Here is a 17,642-nt window from a genome sequence, read left to right on the forward strand (position 1 = left end):
GAAGACACGGATGTCCGTGAACCAACTTGCTGGAGGCGATCTGAACCTAGCTGGGCCTGTCTACCGGCACTATTCTTTGTTTCTGTCATCAACCAGCCCCTGGGAGATGTGTGGGCTCGAGGACCGGGGCAGAGCTGCCTTGGTGGCCAAGATCGGGCACCCAAGTTACGCTAAATTAATAAGTGATATGGACAATGCTGTCAGGGACCATAAAGACCCTGTGGGATGCTTTCTGTCCTCTGGCTGAAGGCCATCTGGCCGCTACAGTCTGTGGCGCTGTGTATGGGGGTACACTGCTGTGGCTGGGGTCCGGACGGGGGCAGATGAAAAGCAGGGACCCCACCTTCTTCCCGCCTCCACCTCTTTGGGTATTTCCCTGAGTTGGGGGCGGGGAGGAAGGATGGGTTGCATACAGAGGGGAGACTTGGCTCGCAGATAAAAAATAAAACAGCTTCTGTGTACTGAGCCACTACCCATACCAGACACAGGGTCAAGCTGTTTGCATCTTAACTTCATTTAAAGCCCACAAGGTAAAGAATCATTCATTCCAATACACAAAGAGGAAACTGAGGCTCAGAGAGGGAAGTAAGTTATCAGGAAGGTCGAAGCTGGTAGATGGTGGAGGCCAGATTCAAACTGGGCTCTGCACATCCCCTAATGGTCTCCCACCCAGATGGCCCCACATCCACCCAGAGGGAAGGGGAAGGTGTCCCTTCTCTGTTCCTCTTCCCTTCAGGCCAAGTGTGACTTCTCTCTCCAGCTATCTCAGTGGGAGCCGTGGGTACCCACAGAGGGTTTCCTGAATAATGCATGATTCCTGCCCTCGAAGAGATATTCAAGGTCAAAACAACCACTAATCAGCCAGCTGTCTTTTGCTCTCGGTTTCCCCCACATGAGCCTCTCCTTCCTCTCCCTCCCTCCCTCCCTTGTGGGCTCCCTGCAGGGGGGCCAGCTGGGCAGACACGCAGACCAGGGCTGGACAGCAGCGGGCAGTGGGTGGGCGCCTTCCCTCTCCTGATTGTCTTCAAATGCCCGCTCCCGCGGTGCCCGGCCAGGCAACTTCAGGCAGGTCGACTGATCTCTTTCGCCCTCAGTTTCCTCATCTGTTAAATGACAGTACCCACACCTCACCGAGCTATCGGGAGGTATAAATTAGGCATGTAATTACTGTCATTTTTCAAATTAGGTAATTACGCACATATAAATCATGTGTTTATAGTTTATTAAAATTATTGTTTGATTTACTGAGTTCCTAGTGGGTGCCAGACATTGTAGTGTCTTATTTTATCTTCACATCTTCACAACTTCAGAGGTGAATACCACGATTCTTATTTCACAGGTGAGGATGCTCAGGCTCAGAGAGGGGAAGACAATTCTCCAAGGTCACACAGCAAGGAACAGAACTGGTAGAGCTGAATCCAAATCCAAATCCAAGGTATTCTGTGCTCCAAATGCACCTGTTCTGGGCAGCACCCAGAGACCAGGAGGGCTTCTGATCAGCCCTGTGAGGCCCTGGGCGAGGGCTCTGCCCCCTGCCTCCCTCCCAGTCTGGTAAGCCTACAGTGGGTCTGCAGCCTGTGTTCCCTCCCCGAAGAAGGGGTCGCTCCAAAACGTCCCTCCCCAGCATGGCAGAAGCTCCCATTGGTACGTGTATGTCTGTATGTGTGCTCGTGTGTACGGTACAATTGTGAATGTCGGAGCTGGACAGGCCTAATTCTTTTTTTTTTTTAATAAACAACGTAAGTGCCCTGTTTAGCACTTTTTTTTTAATTGTATTTACTTATTTGACAGAAAGAAATATCACCAGTAGGCAGAGAGAGAGCGAGGGAAGCAGGCTCTCCGCTGAGCAGAGAGCCCGATGTGGGGCTCGATCCCAGGACCCCGAGATCATGATCTGTGAAGGCAGAGGCTTCACCCCCAGAAAGACCTAATTCTAACCTCACTCCACGGCGGTGTGACCTTGGGTGAGCGACCTCACCTCTCTCTGCCTCAATGTCTTCCCTGGTGAAGTGGAGTCCTGGTGCTCACTGTGAGGCTGAAGAGAGAGAATCCAGATCACGTGTTCACATGGTGTGTGGCACACAGCGAATGCTCCAGAAACACGAGCAGTTACTAAGATGTGGCTATCTGTGTGTGGTGGGAGCATGTCTACACAAATGCATGTTTGTGTGGGAGTGTGTGGGGGCAAGAGTGTGTGACACAGGCGAACTTGTGTACCTCAGCCTGCTGATTCGGGTGGGCGGCCGCCGAGTGTGTCTGTGTGTGTGAGTCTGTGTGGGACAGATTAATCCCTGGACTGGACACTGCCACTCTCTCAGATTCAGTGGTCCCTGCAGGTCAAGGGTCACAGCTGTCCCCGCCTCTGCCTCCCAGATGGGAGGAGCAGTCAGGCTCACTTTGGGGCAGGGCCTTGTTACCTATCCCTCCTGCTGGGACCCGGGCTGGCCCTTCCCTCTGGAGGGTCCTGGTTGGCCCTGTGCAGCCCAGCTCCCACCAGCAGGCCCCCTCTGTAAAGAGCAAACTCAGCGCCCCGTCGGCTATAAACATCCCTGACATTCCCCCGGCTGGAACAGGGAGGCGTTTTTTTAGCAACAGACTCTCTTACCCAGAAAATGAAAGGGAGGCGTTGCCAGGAAATATGCATATACATACATATGTATACAGCACCCGCAGCAGGCAAATAGCCTAAAAATAAACGCATTTTCTTAATCAGAAATGTCAGGATCTGTGTCGCAGCCGGTCCGGGCTCTGAGGGACCGGGGTAAGGCAGGCAGCCAGCACAGGGCCACGCACAGACGCAGATGCCGGAAGGAGGGCTGAGCCCAGGTCCTCTCCCAGACTCCAGGCAGTGAGGACCAAGAAGCCAGCCCTGGGACAGAGAGCCACAAAGACAGCGAGTTTGTGCCTCCGCTCCCTGACAGCTGTGTCTGTGTTTCTCCAGGATCAGTGTTTGTGGGACAGGAATCTGAGCAGTGATCCAAACGTCCAGCTCTGAGAAGTCAACCCTAGCATGGAGAATGGATTCGACTGGCTCCAGGGGTCCCCTGTGGCCTATGGTGAGACTTATGTGAGGTCGCACCCCAGGAATGCTCTCGGACCACAGAGACAGTAAGGGACGGGACAGAGCAGGTGAGTCCCCTCTCCTCTGTGAGGCCCCACGCGGGCCGACCTGAAGAGTGGGACCTGCCCGGGACCGCAAGGAAGCCGAGGCAGAGGCACTGAGGCGCTTGACCAGAGCCCAGGGCCCCTGCTTCCTTCCCAGGTCGCTGGGGGGCGCCACTGGTGGATGGAGAGTCCTGAGGGAAGACATCACTTTGGGAGTTGGAATGGAGAAATCTGGTGAGATAGAAATACAACCTTCCCCCCAGACCTGGGGTTGCGGGAGAGCCTCCAGAATGGCCCCGGGGAGCTCCTGGGTGCCTTCTGCAACATCTCCCTGGGGTCTGCTCCTGAGGCACAGGGGTGGCAGGGCTCCTGTCCCAGGGACGGCCAGGCAGGCCCTAAGAGCAGAGCTTTCAATCTCTGACCAAACGGGTTTAAATCATATCCCCGGTTACCTAGTAGCTATAAGACTTTGGGCAAGTTAGTCGACCTCTCTGAGACTGTTTGAATAATGGGGATACTATCAATATCTACCCTCAAAGGGTTGCTGTGAGGAGTACTTGGTGAGGCAATGTCCGGAAACCCTTAGCACAATGCCGGGCACGTGGACTTGCTCAGTAAGCGGCCGGCCCAGCCGCATGGCTGATCTCTTATCCTGCACACAGTCCCGAACACGGATATTTGCTGAAGGAAGAAGCAAAGACTTAGACAGGGATCCTGCCCTCAGGAAGCTCCCAGGCCAGCAGGGAACATGAAGAGGCATGTGCCGAGGCCATAAGGAGGCAGATAAATTGTCTGGATGCCAGGAGAGGCTTCTGGTTTTCGTGGCCCAGATGGCAGGGCAGCTGGCCTTTGGTGGCCAGGGAAGCTGTGAGAGGAAGGCGACCAGTGGAAGAACAGAGTGAGGAAAGGCAAGACAATGGAGCATTGGGGGTCCCCAGGAGCAAGACCCATGCTCATAAAGATTCATCCATCATTAAGCTGGCTGGCTGTTAGTTCTCTTGACTCTGACCCCACCTCTTCCCCTCTCTGGGTCTCAGTCACCACATCTGGACAATGGGTGGATATAAACACACTCTCATCCCTGTGAGAGGGAAGGGCAGCCTCATGGGGGGGCAGGTAAGCACCCCCAGGCATTGGGGCTGGACCCAGCCCCAGACTCGGCTCTACCCTTCTCTCATTGCACAGCCCAGGGTTCCCTCCACTTTGACTTTCTGTGACTTAGTGGCTACCCAGAAAGTCTTTAGTTCACACACTGGATTAAGCAATAGGTCAGGAAGGAAAATCATGGAAGCAGCCAATAAGAATCAATGTTTTAAAACCAAGTCAGTAGAAAGAAGCATTACTGGTGGTTTCTTTGATTAATGGAACCATGCAGGAGTCTTCTCTGTGGTGTAATCCATATTTTCTGCAATGAAAACTTATTATTTTTAAAGAGGGGGTAATTCCAATAAGTATTATTAAGAATGGATTTGGGGGGCGCCTGGGTGGCTCAGTGGGTTGAGCCTCTGCCTTCGGCTCAGGTCATGATCTCAGGGTCCTGGGATCAGGCCCCGCATCGGGCTCTCTGCTCAGCAGGGAGCCTGCTTCTCTCTCTCTCTCTCTCTCTCTCTCTGCCTGCCTCTCTATCTACTTGTGATCTGTCAAATAAATTAAAAAAAAAAAAAAAAAAAAGAATGGATTTGGAAGTCCAGGTTGTGCCCAGGAATGGCCAGCTACTGGCTTATGTGACCTGACTAGGGCATTTCTTCCTTGGAGTCCAAGCTTCTGGGTTCTGACACTGGGTTCCTGGGATCCCAGGGGTCCCTCTGCTCAGGGTCTCGAGACCCCCTAGCAGTTTGGGGTATCTCCTCGTGGCAGGACCATGTGATGTGCCTACTGGCTCCTGACCCTAGCTGGGCACACCTGTAGGGCTGTGAGTCAAGGCAGTGCTAGGGGACAATCACAGACCAGCTGCCCCCCTCCCCACCTAGGGAAGATCGGGCCTTATGAATCCTAAGCCCCAGGTTTGGTGACAAGCATCAGCCCTGGAGAGCCCTCGGCTAAGGCTAGTCTCTGCTGTGCCGCTGACTCACTATGATTCCCACGGTGGGTCCTGTCCTCTCCGTGCCTCAGTTTCTACACAGATGCACCCAAAGCCACAAGCAGGAAACCAGAAGACGGCCTACCTTTTGAAGTTCACAACACCTTTTGGGATACCCGTGGGGGTGTTGAAGGCCGGCAGAAGCTTCTCTCCCAGCTTGATGGCCTTCACTCGGAACACCTGTAAAGGAAGCAGCACGGGCATCCTGAGTGGGTCTGGGGGGGCGCGCTCCTGCCGGCAGAGGGGCCCAGGAGCTGCGGGCTGGGGGGTGGGTGGGAGGCTCGGGTTCCTGTCCTTGCCTCACCGTGCCACTGCTGGGAGCTTCTCAGCAAAGTGCTGTCTCCCCGTGTGCAAAACCGGCAAAAGGGCCTTTCCCCCTTGACACTGAATCTTCCCATCATTCCCATTTTACAGACGGGAAGGAGCAGAGAAGGTGAACCGTTAAACTACTGACATGGGGGCCAAGGAGCCGTAAGGAGGCCCCAGGCCTCAGGGCCCTGCTGGAGGCTCTGACCCCCTCATACTGTTCTTCTAATTCAGAAGCACGTGTGACCTTCTGATGCCTCAGTTTCCATCTTAGGAATCTATTCTAAGGAAACAAGTAATCAAGGATGTTGTAAAGGTTGAACTTAAGGGCTATTTATTCCAGCTTTGTTTATAATACAATCGTGGAAATATGACATGGAAAATATAAATGTAAATCTAAATAAATAAATATATTAAATATATAAATAAATATAAATATAATCGTGGAAAAATGACGATATTCTAAACATCAGACAATATGGAAGTGGTTAAATTAGGGCTTATCCATGCAACAGAAGACCAGGCAGCCACTGGAATGATATAGACGATTACTTCATAACAAAGAAAGGGCTTGTAGCTTATGAAAAGAAAATTATAATTTGGAATAGTGTAATTCAACTTTAGTAAAAATTACATGCACACGGATGCGTGAGGAAAGGCTGGGAGGGAAATACACCAAAATATTAACAATGCTCGCCTAGGGGTGCAGGGTAGGCTCACAGAGGAATTTTCTTCCTTCGGCTTATCTTTCTGTGCTATTTTTAATAATAAAAGCAAGCCCACAGTAAATATTATTTATTTTTTATAACGTGAGATGTAAGTTCCTTAGCAACTGCTCCGGGTGGAACAACACGTTTCCTTTCGCTTCCAAGCTCGAGGCCGATTCAGTCTACCGACCTCCCGTGTGCGGCGAAACCAGTCTTCTTGGGTCTCCGGGCCCCGGTATGGGTCCCTGAATGGCTCAGGCAGCTACGGAGGGCCTGAAGTGGGAAGTCTGCAGGGCCAGCGGGGCCTCTGAGGGCAGCTGTGCCTCTTGCCTGGGAGGGGAGTGGTGGGGAGGGAAGAACTGCACCAGGGGCCTGGCAGGGATGGACGGGAGAAGAGGACAGTGTCCCGCGCCAGACAGTGGGTCCCAGGAGTGGGCACAGGGGCCACCCACATCAGAGTCCTGGCGGGAGTTTCTCTAGAACCCAGATTCCAAAGCCTTGGCCCAGAAGCCACCAGTTTAGCAACAACAAAGGGCTCTCATCTGAGGCTCCTGATAGTGTCACTTGGCCCCAGGGAGGCTGCGCAGTGCGGTGCGGAGGAACCGACTTGCACCTGAACCCACTCCAGGCAGCTGACCGGCTGCCGTCTGCCCGGAGGACTGCAAGCTGGGTCTTCTTAATGCTCTTAGGAATTTCCACGTCTCCACCTTTGGAAAAGCCTGTTGCTGGCGGGCACTGCAGGGTCTCAACCCCACCAGGAAGGATGCTGAGTGAGTGTGTGTGGACCAGAGGGGTACCAGCGGCAAAAGAAGAACATGAGTCTACTTATTCTCTTGGAAGTGAGTAGGTGTGGAACAGATGCTGAAGCCGATTCCACTGTGTATGTGTGTGTGGTGGGGGGGTGTTTCCCTATACCAGCAAGCAATTCGCCAGACACCAGCTGGGTGCCCTACAATTCAACTCAGCTCTGACACTATCTTCCTGGAGACAGCATCAGTTCCCACGGTTTGAGGACTGAGCCCTACGAGACTGCCGCACCCCTCCCTCCGCCCCTCCAGACACCAGTCCTAAGTCCATTCTGTTAACCTGTGCTTCTGCACACCGTCTCTAAGTCCGAGGTTCTCACCAACCCCTCTGTGGGTTTGATTAATTTGCTAGAATGCTTCACAGAACTCAGGAAACATTCTTACTTACTGGTTTATTATAAAAGGATGTAGCCAGGCACAGCCTGATGGAAGAGATGCTTAGCACAAGGTCTGGAGAGAGGGCACAGAGCCTCCATGCTTTCTCCGGGACTGGAGCTTTCCCCAGATCTCCCAGTGCTCAGCCACCCTGGAAGCTCCATGGCCCAGCTCCTTTTTGGGGTTTTATGAAGGTTTCATGACATGGGCACGGCTAATTAGGCCACTGCCAGTTGGCTCCTGATTCAACCTCCTGGCTCTCCCGTCCCTTGGAAGTCAGGGCATGGGACTGAATATAACTACCCTCTCTCTCACCTTCTGGTTGATTATCCTGGCAAGAAGCCACTATCCTCAGGTGGGGTCCAAGAGTCACCCAATTTACATAACAAAAGACACAATGATTGTTCTCACTGCTTAGGAAATTCCATGAGTTTTAGGAGCTCTGCCAGAAATGGGATGAAGATCAAAAACGTATTACTTATTATAAACCACAATGTTTCACTATGCCAGGCATCTTCTCTACGTGACCTTCAGTCCCCAGTAGCCTTGTGGGCAGGGTGTTGACCACTCTGAGGATGACACAACCGAGACTCAGAGAAGCAATTTGCCCAAGGTTGTGGAGCTGGGAAGTGACACGAGCTTCCTGCCTTTCCAACACAGAGAGATGCGGCTGCGGGCAGCCACCGTAAGCCACAGTCAGGGGCCCAGAGGTTCCAGAACAGAGGAGAGACAAACTAGCAAGAAGTACATTCTGCAGAGTGAAAGTTCTCCGGGCTGGGACTCCGAGCCCGGGTTCAGATCTTCCCACTCGGCAGCTGTGTGACCTTAGGGTCTCTGACCCTCGCGTGCACAATGGAACGGCTCACGTGCCCTAGATGCTTCCCGGTGTTCTTCTAGAACTCAAGTGAGAGAAGGTACAGAAGGGAATGGGCTGCATGAACTGTAGAGAGCTGGGCAAACGTCACCTGGTGTGACTGTCACCATGCTTGCCATTCTCAGGGGTGTCTGGTAGGGCTGGCCTACCCAGCAGGGGAGGTGACTCCCTTACGCTCCCCCTGCTGCAAGGACAGGCCTCAGCCCAGGAGGGATCTGGGGTCTCGGGCACCATTCCACAAATACTTGTGGTAAATCTGAAGAACGGAAAGGCTCAGCCACAGGCACCCACTGTGTGCGACACGGAGGACAGAGAGGTGGTGGCAAGTGGGGACACCGGGCCGGGCTGCATGGGGGCTGTAACCCAGGCCTGTGGCAGAAAGGCCACAGGGTCAGGCACCGACTCACCTCGGCCCTCAGGGAACGTGACCTGAGCGAGTTCCTACTAAGTCTCGGTTCCCATATCTGCAAGTAGGCAAAGACCCCCACCCCATGGGGTGTTTGGGGGCCAGTGAGACGGGACACATTGGATATGGTCTCTGCCATGCGGAGGTGCTATGGACAGAGAGGGACCAGCAGGGCATGGCTGGAGGACAGGGTTGTGCCCACAACCTCAGGAGCCTGCCTGCTCGGGGGTTCTGAGCCTCGAGGGACTTTGTGGCCTAGTTCTAAATCACAGGCTCTCCTTTCCTCCTGTCCACACCCCAGCGTCCAGTCTGCATCCCAGACAGTCAGACTGATGACCCTTCTAGTGACACAGGGGAACTGAAGTGACCCCACGAAGGACTGCTTTTTATGGTCCTTACCTGCCTCGACCCATGTGAGCACCTGCACCCCCGCCTTAGAGCTGCCTCATCCTTGTAAGGATCAAGGAGTGAATGATTTCTTTGGAATCTTCCAGTGCAGGAGATGCCATCCAAGGACTCTCTGGGCGAGAATGACCAGGCTGCCTTGTGCATATCCTAGCCACTGACACCAGACATCTCGATGTCAAGAACCCCTGGCACGGAGTAATAAGTGACTTATGGAGGGAACCTGGACCCTGTCCTTGCTCTGACCAGTTCCTAGATGCTAAGAGGACATGGACATCAGACCACAATCCTCAACAAAAACCGCAGATCCTAAGCAAAGAAGAGACTCATTCTCCTTTTCCTTTCCGAGTCTCCCAGATGCTCCATCTGTACCGTCCCTCTCTCTGTGTCTTCAGTAAACTCAGTTCTCACTTCCTCTTGGCTCACGTTCCACTTCTATCCTGCATGAAGCCAAGGACCACCCCACGGGACCACCCCTCCTCTGTCCTCAGACCCAGCCAGATTACATCACTAACCAAGGCCTCAAACAAGTTCTCAGAATCACAGATACTCTAAGAGGAGGGAGGGGGAGGGTCGAGCATCAGAACTGAGGGACACCAGTGCCCCCTGCAAATCACTGGCCCCCAGACTGACCCCTGTGAACCCAGAGATGCACGGCTCCCTCCCCGGTCCCCACATCCTATGTCCACCTCCCAGAGCCATGAGCGGCAGAGAGGCTGGGCAAGTACCTAGAAGAACATGGTGCCTTTCTCTGCTCCATGTCACTGTCCTATTCTTGGGTTTTCAAGTGAAATTCAGGCTTCATTTGGCTCAAAGCCAAAGGCTCCCAACTACAATTACTTGGGGACGAATTGGTCCAAGTGGTAATCTCTGCCGAGGAGATGAGACCCGAGGAAGAGGCCTGAAGCGGCCGGGGAGGGAGAGCAGGCACCTGGTGCTTCTGAACCCCTGGCTGCAGAAATGGCCTCCGCAGACAACCGCACTGGGGCTTAGTGGGGGTTTTTCTGCGTCCCCTGGCCGCAGGGAGTGGGGATGATGTTAATCTCGGGGTGGACAGAGCAGGGAGAAGTGCAGGGAAGGAAAAGGGCTAAAGCCCAGGCATCCAGCCCCAGGCAGGGATTGTGCTGAGCAGCGCGGCCCTCCGGGTAACGGGGAGCACAACAGTGGATGACCCACGTCCTGGGGACTTGGCCAACCTCGTGTGCAGATACTTGGGCTGCGTTTTCATGGGAGGTGATAAGGGGAAGAAGAGCCTCCCATTTCTACAGAGCGCTGTGGTTTTCCCAAAATTCTCTTGCAGCCTGGAGAATACGGGCTTTGGAGCTGGTCAGCTTGGGGTCAAACCTTATCTCTCCTTTCCCATTTCGCAAGGTTTCTGTGAGCCGATCCCCACGGTGGAGAAGGAAGTGAGGCCCGCAGGCGGTGGGGGGAGAGGACTTGTTCAAGATCACAGGCAGGTATGGTGTGGGGATAAGACCCAGGTTTTCGGACTCTGTGCCCAGGGCTCTGCCTTCTCCCCACACTTCTCAGCCCCTCCGCTGGAAGTTGAGGCAGCTCGCCTGGGGCCTGAGGCCTTGCACTCAGGGCATGTGACAAGCAGTGGCTGCCCATCTCCCGTTGCCGCTGGAGACCTGGAGGGGTGTCTAGCCAGTGGCTGGCTCAGGAGGGGAGCAGAGGGGTGGTGGTGGAGGACAAGAAGCGCCCACAGGTGAAAATCATGAAACAACGGTCTTGGCTTCCTCCATCCTGAAAACCAGCACCTGCAAAAACCAGCCCAGCAGCTCTATAAACCCCGGCTGAGCCCAGAGTCTGCTGGGTGCTGTGCGAGGAGCTGCGTAGATGGTGTCAAGAGACTAGTCATCGTCCTTAGAGAATTTACTACCGACTGTGGGAGCCAGTGGGGCTCACCTGGGCAGCAGAACAGAAGCATCAGAAGAGGAGGAAGGGCCAGCAGGGGACCCCATGGAGGTTGGGTGGACCCAGGTGGCCCAGGGCAACTCCCCTTGAATCCCTGTTTCCTCACTGGGGAAATGAGGGAGTGAGATCAGATGTTCTCCGAAGTCTTCTCACACCTGAATGGTCGAGGGGCCTCAAAGGTCAACTTACCTCTTCTCCTGTCAGGTAGAAGGCGGAGAGGAGGCCTCCGATATACCGGATGTTCACCTCAAACAGGGATGCTTCTCCACTCTGCAAGGCAGCGGGAAAGAGAAGGGGAGGGGGGAAGGGTACGACACTTGTGAGATGCCTGCTGGGCTCCGGGGGACAGCCAGGCCCTGAGACAGGCCACTCTGGCCCCAGCCCCCGACCCCACTGGTCTGGCCACCGTTGTGCTGGGCTCCGAGGCTTCACCTGACAGTCCTGGACCTGGCAGTCCAGGCTGTGCTGGGCGGTGGTTTTCAGAGAAGTTGAGAGGGATCAGGACCCGCAGGGCAAGCCACAACAGCGCGTGGACAGCATTACGAATAAACGCTGGGTTTGGCTTCCTTCCCCAGCCCTCGCCTGAGGCCGCCAGAGCAAAGTTGGGCCTGGCGGCTCTCCAGGCGGCTGGAGACGGTGGTGGGAGCTGCTGGCTAACACCTAGCCTGAGGGGAGGCAAGTTCTTTAACCCAGCCACCTGCCCCCTTCCTGAGGGACCGTCCTAGCTTAGCAGGAGGGCAGGGAGACAGGGCCAGCAGAAGGTTCTCTGAGGAGGTTCTGGGGCAGACAGGACCAAGCTGAGGCTGAGAGGCCGCAGTGCCAGGCCGACCCCCGCAGGTAAGCAGCACTTCTCAGCCTCCGGTCTGCAGCCCGAAGGCATGTCCACACTTGGCTTAAGCCGTGTTTTCTTTCTTGGGTCTGGACTGCCAATCAGGGATGTTGGGGCACCATGCCAAGGACCAGCTCTAGGTTAAAATCCCACCTCAGCCTCTTACTTGGCTTTGGGATGTCAGGCAAGAGATGCCACTTTTCTCTGCTCAGGGCTCTTCATCCCAAGGCGGTTCGCTCTGAGGGGTACGGGTAAGACGCCCGCCCGACACCCTGCGTGGCTTCCCAGAGGTGCCCGCTATGACCTCCCAGGCGCCCAGTGCTCCCCACATCAGTCTTTTACTGCTGACCACACACAATGACCATCCCTTCATGTGGGAGAGCTTTCCATTGAAAAAGAGCACTGCAAAGCCATTCTCTCTTTCAGCATTGCTCCCGTCTTCCAGATGAGAAAGCCAAGGCTCAGAGAGGGGATGTGACCCCATCTTGCCCTCTTCGGAGAACCCTCCCTAACCTGCACCAGGCTGCTGGAAATGTCCCCAGGCTCCCCGGACCTGCCAGCAGCTGGCACCCTAGGTAGGTGCCGGATGCCCATTCTCTCTCCCCCATCCACCAGGGGCCACGTGCGCCCAGGAAGATAACCCTTCCTTCTCCTGCCTCGGCCTTTCTCCCATTCAGTATGGTAGGAAATGGGAGGATTCTAAGCTTCCTCACACAGACTACCAGAGGCATCACATGCCTCAAAATGATGGTAATAATGAGGAGGAGGAGGACACCACCCTACCTCCATGTCAGACTTGACGGTGTAATCAGCCCTCCACGGTAAGCCTATGAATTAGGCATTGTCATTGTCACGGTCATCCCGTGGCTCCCCATCCTCTCACCTACCTCTAGAGGGCAGCAGAGGATGGGGCGGGGCTCCAGGTTAGAGCCGCTCTGAGCAGATAAGCCACTTCTCCCCTCCAGAGTCACTTTCCCTGTTGCTGCTGTTCAGCCCTAGAAGGGACTTCCTGGGACCTGGCACCCCGGGCAAGGGAGGGAGGGGTTGTTGGCTATCTTCCCTTCCAAAGGAGAACAGGCTGGTAGATACGCATGGGCTGGCCAGGGCTGGAGGGGTGCCCTACCTTGAGGCTGGTCTTAGGGAGAGGACAAAGCAGACAGTTCACAGAGCCCCACTTCCAGCACTGCTCTGCTGGGCAGCTTGGGGCCAGGGTCTTTGGCTCTCCGAAGTGATAGGATGGAGCTGGCCCCTGACTTTCCAGGCACTTTTTGCCTCTTAACACCCCAAAGATCTCTGACTCACCACATTCAAGTGGAAGTTCTCTTCTACCCAGGCCTTGGCCTCCTGGAACTCCTCCTGCAGCTCCATGAGGTAGAGGGTGTCAAGGGAGTCAATGATGGTTGCCCCACTGAGGCCTCCTGTAGGCACAGAGATCGAAGGCATGACTCAGGCTCGTTCCTATCCTTTTCATCCCCAGCCACACAAGCCCCCATTCCCCGGCCCCCTCTAAGTGCCTGGGCAGGCTCCAAGGCCAAGGCTGGCCCAGGCATGAACCAGGGAGACTCCACCAGTCTTCGAAGCGGGGGTCCAAGAGCAAGTGTGCCCCCTTCCGCCCACCCCAGGCTGCTTTCTGGGCAGTGGACCTTGGGCAGCGGGCTGGGACACCAAGTTCACAGGCCGAACCGCTCCCCAGACCTTCATCTATGAGTATCTGTCCACAAGTCAACCATCAGTACCGGCCAGGCACCCACCACTTTTCTGTGGCATGGGGGAGACGGTGAACCGGCATTGGGTTTACACGATCTTAACAAACATGTCAGTCCACTGACTTTTCAATGTCAGTCTTTATTTTATTCTAAGACCAAAAAAAAAAAAAATGTTCACAAATATTTATCCAGGGAGGTATTTATTGCAGTACTATATACAATGGGAAGAGTGGGGGGAAAGCTCCAAATCCAACAATAGGGGATTAGTTATATAAATTGTGGCTCAAACATAAAATAGGACACAATGCAGCCATTCCTGCAGGTGAGGCAGACCCATGTTTACTGGGGAAATATCCATGGGATCTGTTAAGTTAAAAAATGTAGGTTGCAGGAGCACCTGGGTGGCTCAGTCGTTAAGCGGCTGCCTTTGGCTCAGGTCATGATCCTGGGGTTCTGGGATCAAGTCCTGCATCCAGGCTGCCTGCTTGGCAGGGGACCTGCTTCTCCCTCTGACCTTCCCCCTGCTTGTGTTCCCTCTCTCACTGTGTCTCTCTCTGTCAAATAAAATATTTTTTTTAAAAACGTAGGTTGCAAAAAAGAAGAAGAAGAAAAGAAGCACAGTATAATTTCTTCGTTGTATGCCGAACGTGGGTGAGCTCGCACAGAACTAAGTCTGGCAGCATGTGATTCAACAGTTACCTCCAAGAGCTGGGATTACAGGTGCTTTTTTATTTCTTCAGCTCGTGGATTATTTTTACAACCAGAAATGTATTTCCATTTGAGAAAAAAAAAAGTTTGGGCAAAGAAACCAAACAAATGCACAAAGCAAAGATTCTGTGGCCGCTCTCGGACGGGGAGTACAGAAAGCACAAGCTGTGAGACCTGGCCCTGCCACTGGGCCTTAGACTCTTGTCCTGGAAGCAAAGGCTGAGATAATGGTGCAAAATATCATAGCTTTCCACACCACGGACTGGGCAGGAGAGTGAAAAGGAAGACCTCCCCATGTGGCACAACCAGAGCCTGACTGCAGAGTATTGTGAAGGAGGAAAGGAGGGAGGAGAGGTGCCTGGGGCCAGCCGGAGGGCTGCCTGGAAGAGGTAGCTGCTTCCCATCAACTCCTTAAAGCTACAGTTAGGAGTAATTTCCTTTAGAGACCAGCATGCAGCTTAAGAGGACTGACTGTTCCTTCAGTGTCCTCCTTGCAGAGGCTCAAAAGCAGTGAGAACCACAGGCTTCACCTTTCCCCAGCGCGCTGAGCCCCTTTAGAGTCTGAAGCATGAGCCCCGGCTTTGCGAGCACACCTGCATTCAGAGTTAGCATCTAATCTCCTTAATTAGTGCTTCCCTAACTGCTTGCTTGTGTTGACTCTGCAGGCAGAGACTCCTGAAACCCAAAGCACCACCTCTCTAGGCCGGGCAAGGTCTCATAAAGGGTATGGCCTGGAAGAGGATGGGAGGGAGTTCAGGAGACACTGGGAGAAGGATAGGGCTGGAGGTTTCAGAATCCACTTCCGGAAGCAGGGGCTTCCCAGTCCGGAGTCAGGCATCCCAGGACGGTTTCAGTATTGGGGTGGAAGTGAATTTCCAGAATGTCAACCCCTCCTACACTGAAGGATTGGTAGGAAAACACCCAAAGCCAAACAAAGTCGATCTCCCCTGGTCTGTGCTGGCTGCTTCCCCTGCGGGGGCCAAAGATCAAACACAGGAACGCTTTATGGTGAGGTAGAGGTGTGAGGCCCGGGAACACTGACCTGGATGCTGAGATGTGCCCGGCCATGGAGTGCCCACCAGGCGTCCATCCTCTTGGTTCTGAAGCTTATACCACAGGGCCTCACACCTGATTTTTTAAGGGCCCAAAGGGATTTTTGAAGGCCCCACTGCCCTGTCCCTAAATTACGCAGAGGACCTCCAGAGGGGGTTGGGACATGCTTGGGATTAGACCAAAGGAGAAGAATCCAAGTTCTCTTGTTTCCCTGTGAAAACAGTCGGATCTGATTGCTAACCACGCCCCACACCCCAAAGGGGCAGGAGGCCGCTGTGACCTAAGGATTGCAGAAAAGCCCAAGGCCAAGGGTGGCATGGCCCAGAGTATCTGATTTCCAAATCCTGTCCTGCGCTGCCTGGTGTTTTCACCCCTCGGGCCCTCCTTCCATGGGCTGAGCCTGAGCCCGGAGGCCCGAGGGCCTAGGCTGGGACAGGAAGGCAGCCAGGGCTCCTGGTGACCCGTTCTTCTTCCCAAGTGCTCTGGGGCCAGCGGCTGAGAAGGCAGATCACTGAGGGATTGACTGGCAGGGTTCCACTCTGCTCTCAGGTTCCTGACTCTTCCCTCCGATGATCTCTCACCCTGGCCCACACCTACGTGTAGCTGGGCTGTGGGCCAGCGAGGCACTTATTGGAAAGCCTTTCATCCCAGGCCAGAGGTTACCCCGCAGCCAGGCTGGGCAAAAAAGAAGGCCCAGTCCTGAATTCAACTCTATCCGTACCTGCAGCCGGTCTGGGTCGGCTCCCCGGGGGAGGGGAAAACACACACCCCTATTCAGTGAATAAGCACAGGGTTTCTATGCACAGAGCCAAAGGGGGACAAAAGTCAGGCAGCTGGCTTGGAAGCTCCACTAGGCTCGGCCCTGAGGCAGGTTCAGGTTGGCTCACTCTTCCACCTCCAGCTCTGAACCTCTGCTGTGCACAAAGGATCACTCCAGCCCCTGGCCCCTGCCTGCCAGGCAGGAGGCCGGGCGGTGGGTTAAAAGAAAACAACCCTGGGTTCAAATCCCAGCCTGGGCCAGCAACACACCTGCTCTGACTGTCAAAGTTCTCGTCTGTAAAGTGAACGAAGACCACCTGGTTAGGTACTGGGGAGCCACTGCAGGTTCCTGAGCTGGGATAAACGCAGCACATGGGTGCCGGCCTTTCTGATACAGACACTTGTTCGTGCCTGGCCCAGAATAAGTGCTCGATCAATCAGTTCATTGTTCTTATTCCCGGCGTCCTGTAGTTTCTCTTGAAACACTGGCCCTTTCAGGAAATTGTGGGTTCAAATTCTGGTTCCATCACGTACCAGTGGTGCGCCAAGGCAAGTCACCGTACCTTTCTGAGTCTCACGTTGCTTCGTCTTCGAAATGGGGACGACAATGGGGCCTACTTCCCAAGGCCGCAGGGGGTGCTAAATGGGGCGGTCGTCGGAAAGGAGCTGGTGCCGGGCGGGGTATGTGTGAGCTTATTCCCCCAACTGCGTGGCCCTCCTTCCCCCACACTGGCCCTGAGCAGCCCCTCCACAAACCTCGGGGGTCACCCAGGCCTTGGGGTGCTCTTGCATCTCTGGTACCTCCTGGGCCTACAGGGCCGTGTGGCATGACTGCTGCTTGCAAAACCTTTGGCCCAAATGAAAGGAGAAGTGTCACCTGGGTCCCACCTGTGTCTGCCACGCAGGCCAGTACCACCCAGTAACACAGATCTGGGTCTGCACCTGGCCTCTCAAAAGGTCTTCCTACCTCCAAGGACCTCTGCCTTTCCTCTCAAATTTACCCTACACGCTGTTGCCTGACCTGTCTTCCCAAAACCGCATCTAACTGTGTCCCTCCTCAGTTCAGCAGCTCCAACAGCTTCTGTGTACCTGTGCGATAAGGGAGGGAGGGGTGAAGCTTCTGGGTCTGAGGATGAAGGGCCTGGCTGATCTCATCTCCCACCAAGCTGTGCTTCCTGGACACGAGCCACACCCTCCGGCCTCCACACCTTTGCACTCACGCTCTCCTTCGCCAAGGCAGCTGTTCTGTGCATCTGGGCATACTCAAAGCCCACGTAATCTCAAAGGCCCACCTCCCCCTGGCAGCGTTCCCTGATTCCATCCAGCTAACCCCCTCCTGCTGAGGGAGCTCCCTATCATGTGCACACCACTCCTGCCCTACCAGCACCGTGGCCTGGGCTCACCTTCTAACTAACCACGAGCTCCTCGAGCTCGAGGGTCCCCACTGCCTCTCTGCCCTGCTTCAGCACCTTGTCTCCAAGCAGCCCCAGAGGCCAAAGCCCCCAGCTCAAGTGGGCCACTTTACAGCCCTGCCTTCTGTGACTCTTCGCAGCCTGCTAGCAACCGCCTCCCCCACCCCACCTTCTCCTGGGAAACCTAGAGCCCA

At 54.7% G+C, this 17,642-nt stretch overlaps 1 protein-coding gene across 2 annotated transcripts in view; it reads right to left on the reverse strand.

The window, feature by feature from the left end:
- Positions 1–17,642, reverse strand: part of MAN1C1 (mannosidase alpha class 1C member 1) — a 139,197-nt gene that overhangs the window by 23,265 nt on the left and 98,290 nt on the right. For both annotated transcript variants that reach the window (XM_045997080.1, XM_045997090.1), the window contains exons 3-5: positions 13,113–13,228; positions 11,171–11,251; positions 5,271–5,365 (exon numbers count right to left, since the gene is read on the reverse strand). In XM_045997080.1, coding sequence (XP_045853036.1) covers positions 5,271–5,365; positions 11,171–11,251; positions 13,113–13,228 — 292 coding nt within the window. The remainder of the gene's footprint in view (positions 1–5,270; positions 5,366–11,170; positions 11,252–13,112; positions 13,229–17,642) is intronic.

Source organism: Meles meles, chromosome 1, assembly GCF_922984935.1.
Source record: "Meles meles chromosome 1, mMelMel3.1 paternal haplotype, whole genome shotgun sequence".
NCBI lineage: Eukaryota > Metazoa > Chordata > Mammalia > Carnivora > Mustelidae > Meles > Meles meles.